The 13,581-nt window shown below is 39.2% G+C and overlaps 2 protein-coding genes across 2 annotated transcripts in view; one reads left to right on the forward strand and one right to left on the reverse strand.

Moving 5' to 3' along the window:
• The window catches only part of LOC126100647 (general transcription factor IIE subunit 1), a 93,788-nt gene extending 82,831 nt beyond the window's left edge, over positions 1-10,957 (reverse strand). Inside the window, exons 1-2 of the mRNA XM_049911275.1 lie at positions 10,406-10,957; positions 10,152-10,318 (exon numbers count right to left, since the gene is read on the reverse strand). Of these exons, the coding sequence (XP_049767232.1) occupies positions 10,152-10,318; positions 10,406-10,529 (291 nt within the window). The 5' untranslated portion in view covers positions 10,530-10,957. The remainder of the gene's footprint in view (positions 1-10,151; positions 10,319-10,405) is intronic.
• Positions 10,958-11,045: 88 nt separating this feature from the next.
• The window catches only part of LOC126100648 (pre-mRNA-splicing factor ISY1 homolog), a 73,259-nt gene continuing 70,723 nt past the window's right edge, over positions 11,046-13,581 (forward strand). Inside the window, exons 1-3 of the mRNA XM_049911276.1 lie at positions 11,046-11,180; positions 11,303-11,325; positions 11,489-11,652. Of these exons, the coding sequence (XP_049767233.1) occupies positions 11,178-11,180; positions 11,303-11,325; positions 11,489-11,652 (190 nt within the window). The 5' untranslated portion in view covers positions 11,046-11,177. The remainder of the gene's footprint in view (positions 11,181-11,302; positions 11,326-11,488; positions 11,653-13,581) is intronic.

Here is a 13,581-nt window from a genome sequence, read left to right on the forward strand (position 1 = left end):
ATCTTAGTCCAAAACAAATATAACACCTGCTGTAAGTAATGTTGTGCTAAATACAATGATCTTACTTCCAACCACAGAGAATGAAGTCAGTAAAACTGTTCAAAAACCAAAAGCCAATAGGCTTAGATGAAGTACCAATGTGTGTACTGAAACAATGCATAGAGATTATACAAGGCCCCTTAACAAATATAATAAATGAATCCTTCACATCAGGGACAATTCCAGGGCGGACAATTCCAGGGCAGTTAGAACAGGCAAGAGCTGCACCTTTGCTTAAGAAAAGTAATGCAGAATGTGAGTTAACGAGCATTGCGCTCTCATTTAAATACGTGGCCGAAAGATTCAGCCTACAGGAATTGTGAAACGAACTCTGTCATCTAGGACCACATGCCACAAAGGGCGCAGATACACCACGAGATTGGGAAACTCACTATTGTCTATTAAGGACTAAGTGCTGTACTGTGCGAGTAAGACAGACAAGAACCTGCATCATAGGGAAACCCCATAGAAACCATTTGTGGCCAAGGAGACATAGCAGTGTTAAATATGGCGGACCTAAGATTGGCCAATTTTGGGGAACAAATGCGCAAAATATGAACACAATTTTCAAACTCCAGAAAAGAGCCAAACCAAAAATAGTAGTAGAGCTCATTGTAAATATCTGTTCAAAACACTGAGATTTTAACTGTTCTGTGCGAATAAATTTACCAGTCAGTTGTACAAATCAAAAATAGCATTGATAACTACTGCACAAATGGCTCTGTCAATGACCATGGAACAAAAGCTAGACTCAACTCATATTTACCAAGAAAAAATAACCATAAAACTCAAAACAGTATTTTCTACCAAGGAATAAAAATGCAGAATAAATTACCAAAAGAGATTAAAGGAATTGCAAAAATACACTTATTTAAAAAGTCAGCTAAAAATTACTGTTATGCAATACATTTTATACTTCGAAGGATTACTTAGAGAAAACAGAGCAGGGGTTTGGTAAAAAAAATATTATACAAATAAATAATAATCGTGATTATAAAACATCCAACATTCCACATAACACCTTCACACTATTTTTTTTCCTTTTCTAGAAAACTTAACCCCATGCTACGCATAGCACAGTACTAACACATCTTCCTCCTTCTGGGCTCAACATCTCACTCATTATAGAGAGATGCTAACTCAGTTTTTCACAATAGCAAATGGGAAGCTGTGGTACAGAAAATGGCCCAGAGATCACCAGTGTGTGTGTGTGTGTGTGTGTGTGTGTGTGTGTGTGTGTGTGTTTTATGAGTGAAGTGTTATGAAACAATGTGTGTTTAGTGTGTGCAGTGACTGATAGTGAGATATGAGTGAACAGTGTGGCATTACATTATTTAATAAGTAATTTGAAAAAAATAAACAAATAAAATAAAATAAAAAAATGTTATTGTATACCACGAGTAAATGTAATGATTGTCTCTAACTAGAGGTATTAGTGTACGAATTAGCTTATTTTAAATTGGTCTAAACTTGTAAATACCTTGACATGTCCTATATCCTCATAGAAAGAGATCTACAGATGAATAAAGTTACTAATAATACTACATTCCTATGTCGCTCTCAATCCCAACCCCTTGTCACAGGGATCTTATCCCTGTGGAAGACTCAGGTGCATGACCTGCCCAATTCACCCACCCAGCATTTCCTAGTCCAGTCCTGTCACAGGCTTATCCTACACCATCAGAGGCTGGGCAACCTGTGAAAGCAATCATGTCATATACAAGCTCTGCTGCAATCATTGCACAGCTGTCCACTAGGATGAACGGGCACCACCAAACTGTGGCCAAGAGCAAATTAGCTCACCCTGTGGCATGACATGCAGCTAAACATAACACACCTGCTTTCAATGACTGTTTCAAAACCTGGGCAATCTGGATCCTCCTGTCCACCATCAGCTTTTCTGAACTGTACAGATGGGAGTTAGCCTTCTTACAACACATTCTCCACTCCTGAAATTATACTGGCCTTGACTTAAGGTAGCCAACAGCCACACACACTCCACCCAAAAGTTTCCGCCACCTATATCTTATCGTGTCTTCCGTATTCCACATCCCCCACCCTCTTTGTGTGCTGTCCTCTGCCCATGCACTTGCCCATCTTTCCCCTTCCCTCTCCTCTATTTATCCATTCCCCCCTCCGCCCCCCGCCTTTTGACACTGTGCCTGCTGGCAGTCTTGTCCTTATCATGCCACCTTCTATGCCCTGCATGCTACGCCAGAGAGTGTTCTACTCTTCCCTCAGTCACACACTGCTATCCCTTTCCCTTCCTTATCCCCTCCAGACTGCTTCTTTTGTTCAACATAACAGCTGCATTCTGGCCCAAGTTTCCGGAGATGGACCTCAAGTGTGCGTGAGGCGTGCTTGCTTGTGTGAATGAATGTGCCTGTGTTTTCTTTTCTGAGGAAGGCTCTGGCCAAAAGCTAAAAGTGTAATAGTCTTTCGTTGTGCCCGTCTGCAATTCAATGTGTCATCTTTACAGTGAGTAGCAATTTATCTCTTTTCCTTATATTGTTGATATTCCCACCTAGAGTTTCCATTGTTTGACTCAGCCACAAATTCGATGTAGAATCTGTAGAGGTTCCATCAAATTCTGGAGCTTTGTTCAATTTTTGTGACTTAAGTTGTTTCTCATACTACTGACACTAATATCTGTTTCACTCATCTTTTCTGTGGAACTACAATTAAACTGGGCAATATCCCTGGGTTTTCCTATGTAAAGGGACAAATGGCTATGAGCACTATGCGACTTAACTTCTGAGGTCATCAGTCTGTAAAGGGACATTTGACAATGGTGAAGAATGATTAGTCTATAAGCTAGAGCCATGATGGGAAACCAGAAGAACTGTCTACAGAAAAGTGAGTCAGCAGACAGCACATGTTCTCAACCTGAAGCACCACTGCCCCAACACAAAAGTGAGCAATTACAAGTGAAGGAACTTGATCATATCATCTTCCATATTTCCAGCAGTAATTTTCTTCACGTTGAGAACACAAGCCGCCACATACACCCTCACAGACAGTTCACTCCAAGTTGCCATCTATTGTCCAGATAATTATCATCTCTGTGCTTGCTGACAGTGCCAAATCCAACTGTCAGTCAGGATCTCAACTTCTCCCAATAGACATACTTGCTTCCGTTGTCTTTTTAACTTCCACACAACCCATTGTCAGACCTTATTTATAAATTACGTAATCTGTAATTTCACTATTGCGTCATTCCATGACAAGTGGACCAGGGTCCCGCACTCGACCACTTCAGAGTCTAATGAAATTTTGCAGGAAGTTCCACGATGTATTGGATGGATATGTCCAAAGTCTCGGCTACACATTTCCTTTGGTTTCACGTCTACAGCCTCTCGTAGACAGGGGTTCCAAGTTTGCACCACCTACAAGAATGCTTAAGTGACAACTTTCGGTAACATTTATGAAAGGTGCTCTCAACTTAGGTACACCTGCTTTTGTATATTTCAACAGCTTTTTATACTGAATAAGAATATGGTACTGATCAGCTTTTCAAATACATCTAATGACAGCTGTGCTTGTTTAAAAATGGCAAAAAATTCGGTAGTTTACTTGGAGAGCCCATTTTTAACCAGTCATAAATCATAATTTTATGGATAAATTCAGGGAAGAATTTTTAATATGACACTCAGAAATGTCTTCTTGTGTGTGTTTTCTTTTCTCTCTCTCTCTCTCTACAAGTGTAGTTATATATATGTCAACTTCAAGCAGTAAGCAGCAATAAAACAAAAGAAAATTTTGAACTTGAAATGCACTATACAAATGAAATAATACTTTTCCACTTCAGAGTGAGTAAATTGCCAGTACTGTCTTGTTCAGATTGTGAGTAATTCCACTGTCTTCCAAGTTATGTTGATGGCACATTTGTTGTTGTTGTTGTTATGGTCTTCAGTCCTGAGACTGGTTTGATGCAGTACTCCATGCTACTCTATCCTGTGCAAGCTTCTTCACCTCCCAGTACCTACTGCAGCCAACATCCTTCTGAATCTGCTGAGTGTATTCATCTCTTGGTCTCCCTCTACGATTTTTACCCTCCACGCTGCCCTCCAGTACTAAATTGGTGATCCCTTGATGCCTCAGAACATGTCCTACCAACCGATCCCTTCTTCTGGTCAAGTTGTGCCACAAACTCCTCTTCTCCCCAATCCTATTCAATAACTCCTCATTAGTTATGTGATCTACCCATCTAATCTTCAGCATTCTTCTGTAGCACCACATTTCGAAAGCTTCTATTCTCTTCTTGTCTAAACTACGTCCATGTTTCACTTCCATACATGGCTACACTCCATACAAATACTTTCAGAAATGACTTCCTGACACTTTAATCTATACTCAATGTTAACAAATTTCTCTTCTTCAGAAACGCTTTCCTTGCCATTGCCACTGTATATTTTATATCCTCTCTACTTCAACCACCATCAATTATTTTGCTCCCCAAATAGCAAAACTCCTTTGCTACTTTAAGTGTCTCATTTCTTAATCTAATTCCCTCAGCATCATTCGACTTAATTTGACTACATTCCATTATCCTCGTTTTGCTTTTGATGATGTTCATCTTATACCCTCCTTTCAAGACACTGTCCATTCCGTTCAACTGCTCTTCCAAGTCCTTTGCTGTCTCTGAGAGAATTACAATGTCATTGGCGAACCTCAAAGTTTTTATTTCTTCTCCATGGATTTTAATACCTTCTCTGAACTTTTCTTTTGTTTCCTTTACTGCTTGCTCAATATACAGATTGAATAGCATCGGGGAGAGGCTACAACCCTTTCTCACTCCCTTCCCAACCACTGCTTCCCTTTCATGTCCCTCGACTCTTATAACTGCCATCTGGTTTCCTTACAAATTGTAAATAGCCTTTCGCTCCCTGTACTTTACCCCTGCCACCTTCAGAATTTGAAAGAGAGTATTCCAGTCAACATTGTCAAAAGCTTTCTCTAAGTCTACAAATGCTAGAAACGTAGGTTTGCCTTTCCTTAATCTTTCTTCTAAGATAAGTCGTACGGTCAGTATTGCCCCACGTGTTCCAACATTTCTACGTAATCCAAACTGATCTTCCCCGAGGTCGGCTTCTACCAGGTTTTCCATTCATCTGTAAAGAATTCGCGTTAGTATTTTGCAGCTGTGATTTATTAAACTGATAGTTCGGTAATTTTCACATCTGTCAACACCTGCTTTCTTTGGGATTGCAATTATTATATTCTTCTTGAAGTCTGAGGGAATTTCGCCTGTCTCATACATCTTGCTCACCAGATGGTAGAGTTTTGTCAGGACTGGCTCTCCCAAGGTTGTCAGTAGTTCTAATGGAATGTTGTCTACTCTCGGGGCCTTCTTTCGACTTAGGTCTTTCAGCGCTCTGTCAAACTCTTCATGCAGTGTCTTATCTCCCATTTCATCTTCATCTACATCCTCTTCCTTTTCCATAATATTGTCCTCATGAACATCGCCCCTGTATAGACCCTCTATTAACTCTTTCCACCTTTCTGCTTTCCCTTCTTTGCTTAGAACTGGGTTTCCATCTGAGCTCTTGACATTCATGCAAGTGATTCTCTTTTCTCCAAAGCTCTCTAATTTTCCTGTAAGCAGTATTTATCTTACCCCTCGTGAGATAAGCCTCTACATCCTTACATTTGTCCTCTAGCCATCCTTGCTTAGCCATTTTGCACTTCCTGTCTATCTTATTTTTGAAACGTTTGTATTCCTTTTTGCCTGCTTCACTTACTGCATTTTGTATTTTCTCCTTTCACCAATTAAATTCAGTATCTCTTCTGTTACCCAAGGATTTCTACTAGCCCTCGTCCTTTGACATACTTGATCCTCGGCTGCCTGCACTATTTCATTCCTTAAAGCTACCGATTTTTCTTCTACTGTATTTCTTTCCCACATTCCTGTCAATTGTTCCCTTATGCTCTCTCTGAAACTCTGTACAACCTCTGGTTTAGTCAGTTTATCTAGGTCCCATCTCCTTAAATTCCCACCTTTTTGCAGTTTCTTCAGTTTTAATCTACAGTTCATAACCAATAGATTGTGGTCAGAGACCACATCTGTCCTTGGAAATGTCTTACGAATTAAAATCTGGTTCCTAAATCTCTGTCTTACCATTATATAATCTATCTGATACCTTCTAGTATCTCCAGGGTTCTTCCATGTATACAACCTTCTTTCATGATTCTTGAACCAATTGTTAGTTATGATTAAGTTATGCTCTGTGCAAAATTCTACCAGGCAGCTTCCTCTTGCATTTCTTAGCCCCAATCCATATTCACCTACAACGTTTCCTTCTCTTCCTTTTCCTACTCTCGAATTCCAATCATCCATGACTATTTGATTTTTGTCTCCCTTCACTACCTGAATAATTTCTTTTATCTCATCATACATTTCATCAATTTCTTCATCATCTGCAGAGCTAGTTGGCATATAAACTTGTACTACTGTAGTAGGCGTGGGCTTCGTGTCTTGGCCACAATAATGCATTCATTATGCTGTTTGTAGTAGCTTACCCGCACTCCTATTTTTTTTTATTCATTATTGAACATATTCCTGCATTACCCCTATTTGATTTTGTATTTGTAACCCTGTATTCACCTGACCAAAAGTCTTGTTCCTCCTGCCACCAAACTTCACTAATTCCCACTATATCTAACTTTAACCTATCCATTTCCATTTTTAAATTTTCTAACCTACCTGCCTGATTAAGAGATCTGACATTCCACGCTCCGATCCGTAGAACGCCAGTTTTCTTTCTCCTGGTAACGACGTCCTCTTGAGTAGTCCCCGCCCAGAGATCTGAATGGGGGACTATTTTACCCCCGGAATATTTTACCCAAGAGGACGCCTTTATCATTTAATCATACAGTAAAGCTGCATGCCCTCGGGAAAAATTACGGCTGTAGTTTCCCCTTGCTTTCAGCCCTTCGCAGTACCAGCACAGCAAGGCCGTTTTGGTTAGTGTTACAAGTCCAGGTCAGTCAATCATCCAGACTGTTGCCCCTACAACTACTGAAAAGGCTGCTGCCCCTCTTCAGGAAACACACATTTGTCTGGCCTCTCAACAGATACCCCTCCATTGTGGTTGCACCTACAGTACGGCTATCTGTATCGTTGAGGCACGCAAGCCTCCCCACCAACGGCAAGGTCCATGGTTCATGGGGGGTTTCAAATATGTGTCACTATGGAAACCATCCATTATCTTTAGTAGACAGCCAGTGAAAGAAATGGGCAGGACCATGAGGGTGGACAAAGCTACAATGAATCTTTCTGTTCTAATGAAGGTTCATATACATTTTCCATTCGCCAAGCAGTGTCATATATGCAACCAACACATTACATGGATTGTAGCATTGTAATTAGAATTTCTTTATCTGCTTCAAATGCATTAACTGTGAATACTGCAACATTAATGGAAAAGCTACATGCTCTGATCTTGTTTAAACCGGTGAATTTTCTCTTGCACTAGCAATTTTGTGGCCTTTGGCAAACCTTATTTTGTGATTAAACTGACTAATTCAATTTCTGTGTAACATAAAAAGTAACGATGCTGGAAATTTAGTCATATCAGAACTTTAACAGATCAATAAGTGTCAATATTTCGTTATCTGAAAGCCTCTCCAAACTAGCATGAGCTGCCAGTCTTTTAACTGTTCCTCCAATTCCATCACAAAGAGATTTTCCATGGATGGTTCCAAAGAATCATTCAGCAGAGGTAACAAAATCCTTTCCATGCACAAATACTGATAAAATTCTTTAAATTCTTGATTTGCACAGTACATCCATCACTAAAGTATCAAATATCCTTGAATTCTCCTATCGTTATCCTTAAATATTTAATCAGCCTCATTATAAAGGCATGAACTGCAGCAGTATCATGACAAAGGCAGTCATTCATAGACACTGATATTCTGTAGTTACTTACCACCAAAATAAACAACAGAGGGATCTATTGTGGCTTAGCTGTTCTCCCAATGAAACCCCTAACAGCATTTTGAATCAGAAATAAACAGTTCTCTATCAAAATAATCACTTAACCACCATCAAGATTGTCTTTCAGTCATCTCAGATATGAACTTTGGTGTTCTGAAATGAAATGGTTGCTTGTCAGAAAGTGAATGTTTAGAACCAGTTCCTCTGCAAACTCTTCTGGAGTGGCATGATACATCTCTAGTGTATCTCTGTCAGCACGAAACCACTGTATTCTATCATTTCTTCTGGGTCATATTCTTTGAAAACATCTACCAAATAAGCTCCCAGCTCAGGTTTTCCAGGACACTGGTCACAGAACTGCTGCATGCAGTCGTTTGATTGCAAACAGCACACAGTTTTCTTGATACGTTCCTTGTCATCATCATCCTTGATAGATATTGCAGTCAACATCAGTTTGGCATTTTGATGTATTGCACAGATACAAACTGATGGTGTGCCAGCACCACCACCATAATACATCATTTTTGCCTGAATTCACAAAATTTTGAAAGATCCCATTCTTTGCCATGTTGCTTACTATAGGACATGAACATTTCTGTCAAGTTACACAGTTTATTCTTATGGATTTTCTGACCATAAACTCTTACTGCTGTGCAATCATTTTTGCCTGGGCACAGCTGAGAAAATTCATTATTTTCAAAGAATCCAAGGACTTTGTGTTTATATGAATGTGTGGTGTCTGTTTCTTTGAGAGAACAGACATCATGCATATCCCACAGCTGTTGAACACTATATGTAAATGGAAGGGTGATCACTGCTTTCAGCTGCAACAAGACATTAAAGCGGAATCAGTGGCAATGAGCAAAAATGTGTACCGAACCGGGTCTCAAACCCGACATCTCTTGCGTACTAGGCAGGTGCGGTAACCACTGTGCCATCCGGGACACAGAGTTATCACAACTGCATGGACTATCTCAGTACGCCTCATGGCCAATCCACATTCCCACTGAGTGCCACCTATCCTGTTCATTATACTCCCGTTCGCAACTTAAAAATTCCCACAGGAGATTGGACTGATTCCGCTTAATATCCTGCTGCAGCTGAAAGCAGTGATCCCCCTTTCATTTACATATAGTGTTTAACATCTGTGGGATCTGTAAGGCATCATTCTTTCGAAAGAACAGACACCATGTGTTCATATAATTAATAAGCCTTGCCGGGCAAAGGATCCACTTTCATTATATCTGAATGCACAAAAGACGTACGACCTCCTATGGGCATCTTTAAGTAGCAAATGAGAGTATAATGGACAGGGACTGCAGACAGGTGGCTCTCAGAGGGGGCGTGGACCGGCCATGAGGGGTACCAAGATAGTCTGTGCAGTTGCAATAACACTCGAGAATGTTCCTCTGTTATCTACTAATTCAAACAAAAAGTGAAAAAAATGACATTCTCAGGCATCCTACTCTGTATTATTGCCTTAATTTCACTTAAAATCAAACAGTGTCATAGACTTTTGGTGAATAAAGAAAAATCAGGAGTGTTGTTCATTCAGTCACAGTTTCCATCAATTTTTAGAGGAGCATAACACTTAAAAACAACGTGAAGGATTAAGGAACCAGTAAACCTATATTTATCACAAAAGAAAAGTCTCCCAGACAGTCTCTTTCTTAGTTTTGTCTGTCCAGGCACCTTATGTGAAAGCTCGCAACATTCTGCACATGCAGTGCAGAATGTTATGGATCAAATGTGATGACAGAGAATGTATGTATGATGTATGTCATTCAAGATATGCACACATTATCTTAAATGTAATACAGCAATGAACATCCTGAAAGACATAAGCAAACATGATAAATTTCACATGAGGCTGTACCATAGTTCGGATAACCAAACATGGATGAAAATTATCAAAACAGTATTTTTCAAATGACTGCCCACAAGAACTTCATTTTACTACTACATGTTTCTTTTTTTGTACATTGCTAGTTCGTCTAAATAATATATAATAACATGTACAACAAAAATAGGGCATTTTAATCATTACATCTATTAGATAATGGACTGAAATAAAAATATGGTTTCTGTACAAGTTATTGCTGTGCATTGTTTCAGGCCAGACTACAAAGTCCTTAAGTTTGCGGAATGTATAATGTGAAATTGACGCACTGACCTTATAATTTATGAAATAGTAGTTTACTTTCTGCGCTTTTCCGTCTAATCCCGTTTCCATTTTCAAGCGAACCTGAATGAACTTGTCATTTCGCAATATTGCTATTCGTGCTCGTAACATCTTTCTTTCAAATTTCAGCAGCTCGCATATGTCATCTTCCTTCATACCTAAATAGATAAAACGAAGCGTCAAAATTCGAGACAACATTAGGGTGTACGTTTTAGAAAGTAGATATAGGAATTAGTTAAACTTACAAGGATTTCTGACAAGTAAATCAATGATCAAGGCATCTTCTATTGTATAAAAACCTCTAACAACTTTTCTTGCCAGCTTCTTCAGACTATCTGGTACCTCTGTTACTAAGCGTTCTTCTCCCATTATAGGTACCACAAGCACTCGTTAACACTTTTCCTTTCAAGAAACTGACTTTGCGTCACATATCTTCGGAAACTGAAATCATTTCAATTTTGAACGTCGGGTCAATCTGTTTTTGATTTCATTTTTGTATATGGCATTGTTATACGGCAGATTTTTCTTAAACCAAGCCAACTTTCCACACTCCTGAAGGTATTAAGCAAGGGCTCAAAACGTCGCACACGACGAGCTCTGTTAACACAGATTAAACTGTCCCGAAAACGAGAGACTCAAAGCACAAACTGATCACTCTGTAGTCACCGCTGTTCTGCATTACTCTGTCTTCTCTCATGTATTGTAAACAAATCCGTACGTACACACAACAAACACTGTTTACGTACTACAACCACAAATTGACACCCCTCCCTCGTAACTACTAACGCCGCATCTGAGCGACTGGCCCAAGCTGCCACTTTCACGTTGCTCTGTGCGTTTCCATTATCAAGTGTGATCTCTGTCGCTGTTGTTCTTTGATGATGTACTCGTGTGTTTTCGGTGATACACATTGGAAGTGTTGTTGATATCTGGACTGAATATTTTACTATTGTTTTAGCGGAATTGTATGACAGACATTGAAACCTGTGCAATAGACTCTTATATTACATAATAATCATGGTAAGTAAACATATCCTGTAACAGTGGGTAAGAAATTTAACATCGCGATACCCTAAAAATAAACAGTATATGGCAAAATTTGAATTGAGAATCAGTTTTTACCACTATTTTTCGTTTTTCAGGCGAGGAATGCGGAGAAGGCCATGTAAGTAGAGATAGATGTATTTATTGAAATTAATAGTGAACGTTATTCATTAATGTAACTCCGGCAACACTAGTTAAGGCCTATGAACTACAGTTCTTACTCGTAAAATTTTTGTACTGTATTTTTAACTTAATTTACTAATATATCATTTGTTGTAATATAGGACGACGCTGGCTCGGTGGCGGGCAGCTCACGTCAACGACATGGGAAAGGAAAAGGAACGCCGACCATACCTAGCGTCAGAATGTCACGATTTAGCAAAGGCAGAAAAGTGGCGGTTGCAGATAATTAGAGAAATTGCCAAGAAAGTTGCTCAAATACAGAACGGTAGGCAGCTGATTTTTGCTTCTGTACTATAATATGAACCCAAGTTTACATATATATACGTATGTATGCACATACATACATTAATACTTGTTCCATAGATCATGAATTGAACATTTCTTAATAATGTGGCATGTGTCACTTTCACATAAGTTTTGTTTACACAACTACTTCATATTTAAAATTTTATCGATTGAATAAATGAAGCTGTCATTCGTGTGTGTGTGTGTGTGTGTGTGTGTGTGTGTGTGTGTGTTTGCATGATGCCATGTGAAGGCACTGAATGAAAATAGGCATAGTAGGCTAATTTACTAATATGTTTGTCACTAAAATTTGCAATAACCCTGATAGCATAAGTAGCCGAACCTAACTGTTTCAGCAGTTCATCTATGTGTTTCTTCCAATTCAATTTCTCATCAGTGCACACACCCAGAAATTTTGAATTTTCTGCCTTAGCAACAGACTTCTATTCATAGTCTGGTATCTATCAATGCTGTTATACCATTTGACGTACTGAATTGAAAGGGTGAGAATGATGTAATCCAAAACCACAAAATGTAAATTTTTCAGGAGAACATTTTAAAACTTTGAATAAATCCATAAATCATATTTCAATTTTTATGGGTGTCCAACAAAAGTAGCTTATTTCTCTAATGTGTTAATATACATGTGTGAAGAGTTATTTTGTGAACTAAGTTAAACAAGAGTAGTAAAAAATATTTTATCCTGAGTGACATAACGTTGGGCTTTGGTCTTTCTCATACTAAATGAATACAAGGTTTACAAAAATTTGAACACCAACATACAACATAGCTTACATTGATAGTGACTACAATATTTCAAATAATGTAGCCAATATGTATCACCTCTTATGTTGTTTTCATTGATTTCTTCCTTTGTTTCACTCTAACACCTGAAGTATCCCTTTGAAACAGGGGGAATAGAACTTCCAGCAATTAAGGCCTATGTCAACAATAATTGTGTGTGTGCGCGCGCACACACACACACACACACACACACACACACACACACACACACACACACACACACACACACACAACTCTAACACATGACTGCAGTTTCAGGCAACTGAAACCTACACTTTCTAATTAATCACTCCCTGCATCAATCTCCCGTATTTTTGCCTACTATTTCCCGCACCTTACAGTGCTACACAATCTTATATTTCATCATACAAACCCCTCCCCATCGCCCACTCTTCGTCCGTTCTATCCCAGTTTGCACCCACTAAATCCACCTCAACCATCACATCTGCCGTTCACCGTCTTCATACTTATCCACCCTTGGACCTGCTACCCACTGTAATATATGTTCTTTTATTATTCTCCACTCTGATCCTTGTGACTTCTCGTGAATTTTAGTGAGTTTTCGCCTTTCACTATTGTCAACTCCATCAGATTTCATCTTGTTTTCCCCTCTGCATCCGTTTCATCCTTCTCATGATTTTTCACAAATATTTGGATGTATTTTTGTGAAATTTATCAGATGCAATTTTATGTTTTTTTTTTTACATGATTTTTCACATTTTTCCCACCACCATGGATCCTTGCTCCTTCCATCTCTGTCAGTACAGAAAAAGTCCTTATTCCTAGCCAGAACCCAGTCCCACATACTGTTTCTGCATTGTTGCTTCGCTCATGGAATCCTCCCAAAATTGCCTTAGCATCAAATTACCCATCTCTGGTTGCCATCCCTCCTTCCACAATGACCTGCACCTGTTCAGATTCTGCCAATTCTTAGCCGTCACCGACATAGTCCTGCAAAACCATATCAACCAAGCCCAAACCTCCTTACCTTCTCTCCATCCGCAAAATTCTCCTGCTCTGCAATCCCAATTTGCTGGAACACATAACACACTGAAACTCTTGCCCTGCAGGAACTTGAGCAACATGCACACCACTATCTCAAAAA

Source organism: Schistocerca cancellata, chromosome 9 (assembly GCF_023864275.1).
Source record: "Schistocerca cancellata isolate TAMUIC-IGC-003103 chromosome 9, iqSchCanc2.1, whole genome shotgun sequence".
Lineage (NCBI taxonomy): Eukaryota > Metazoa > Arthropoda > Insecta > Orthoptera > Acrididae > Schistocerca > Schistocerca cancellata.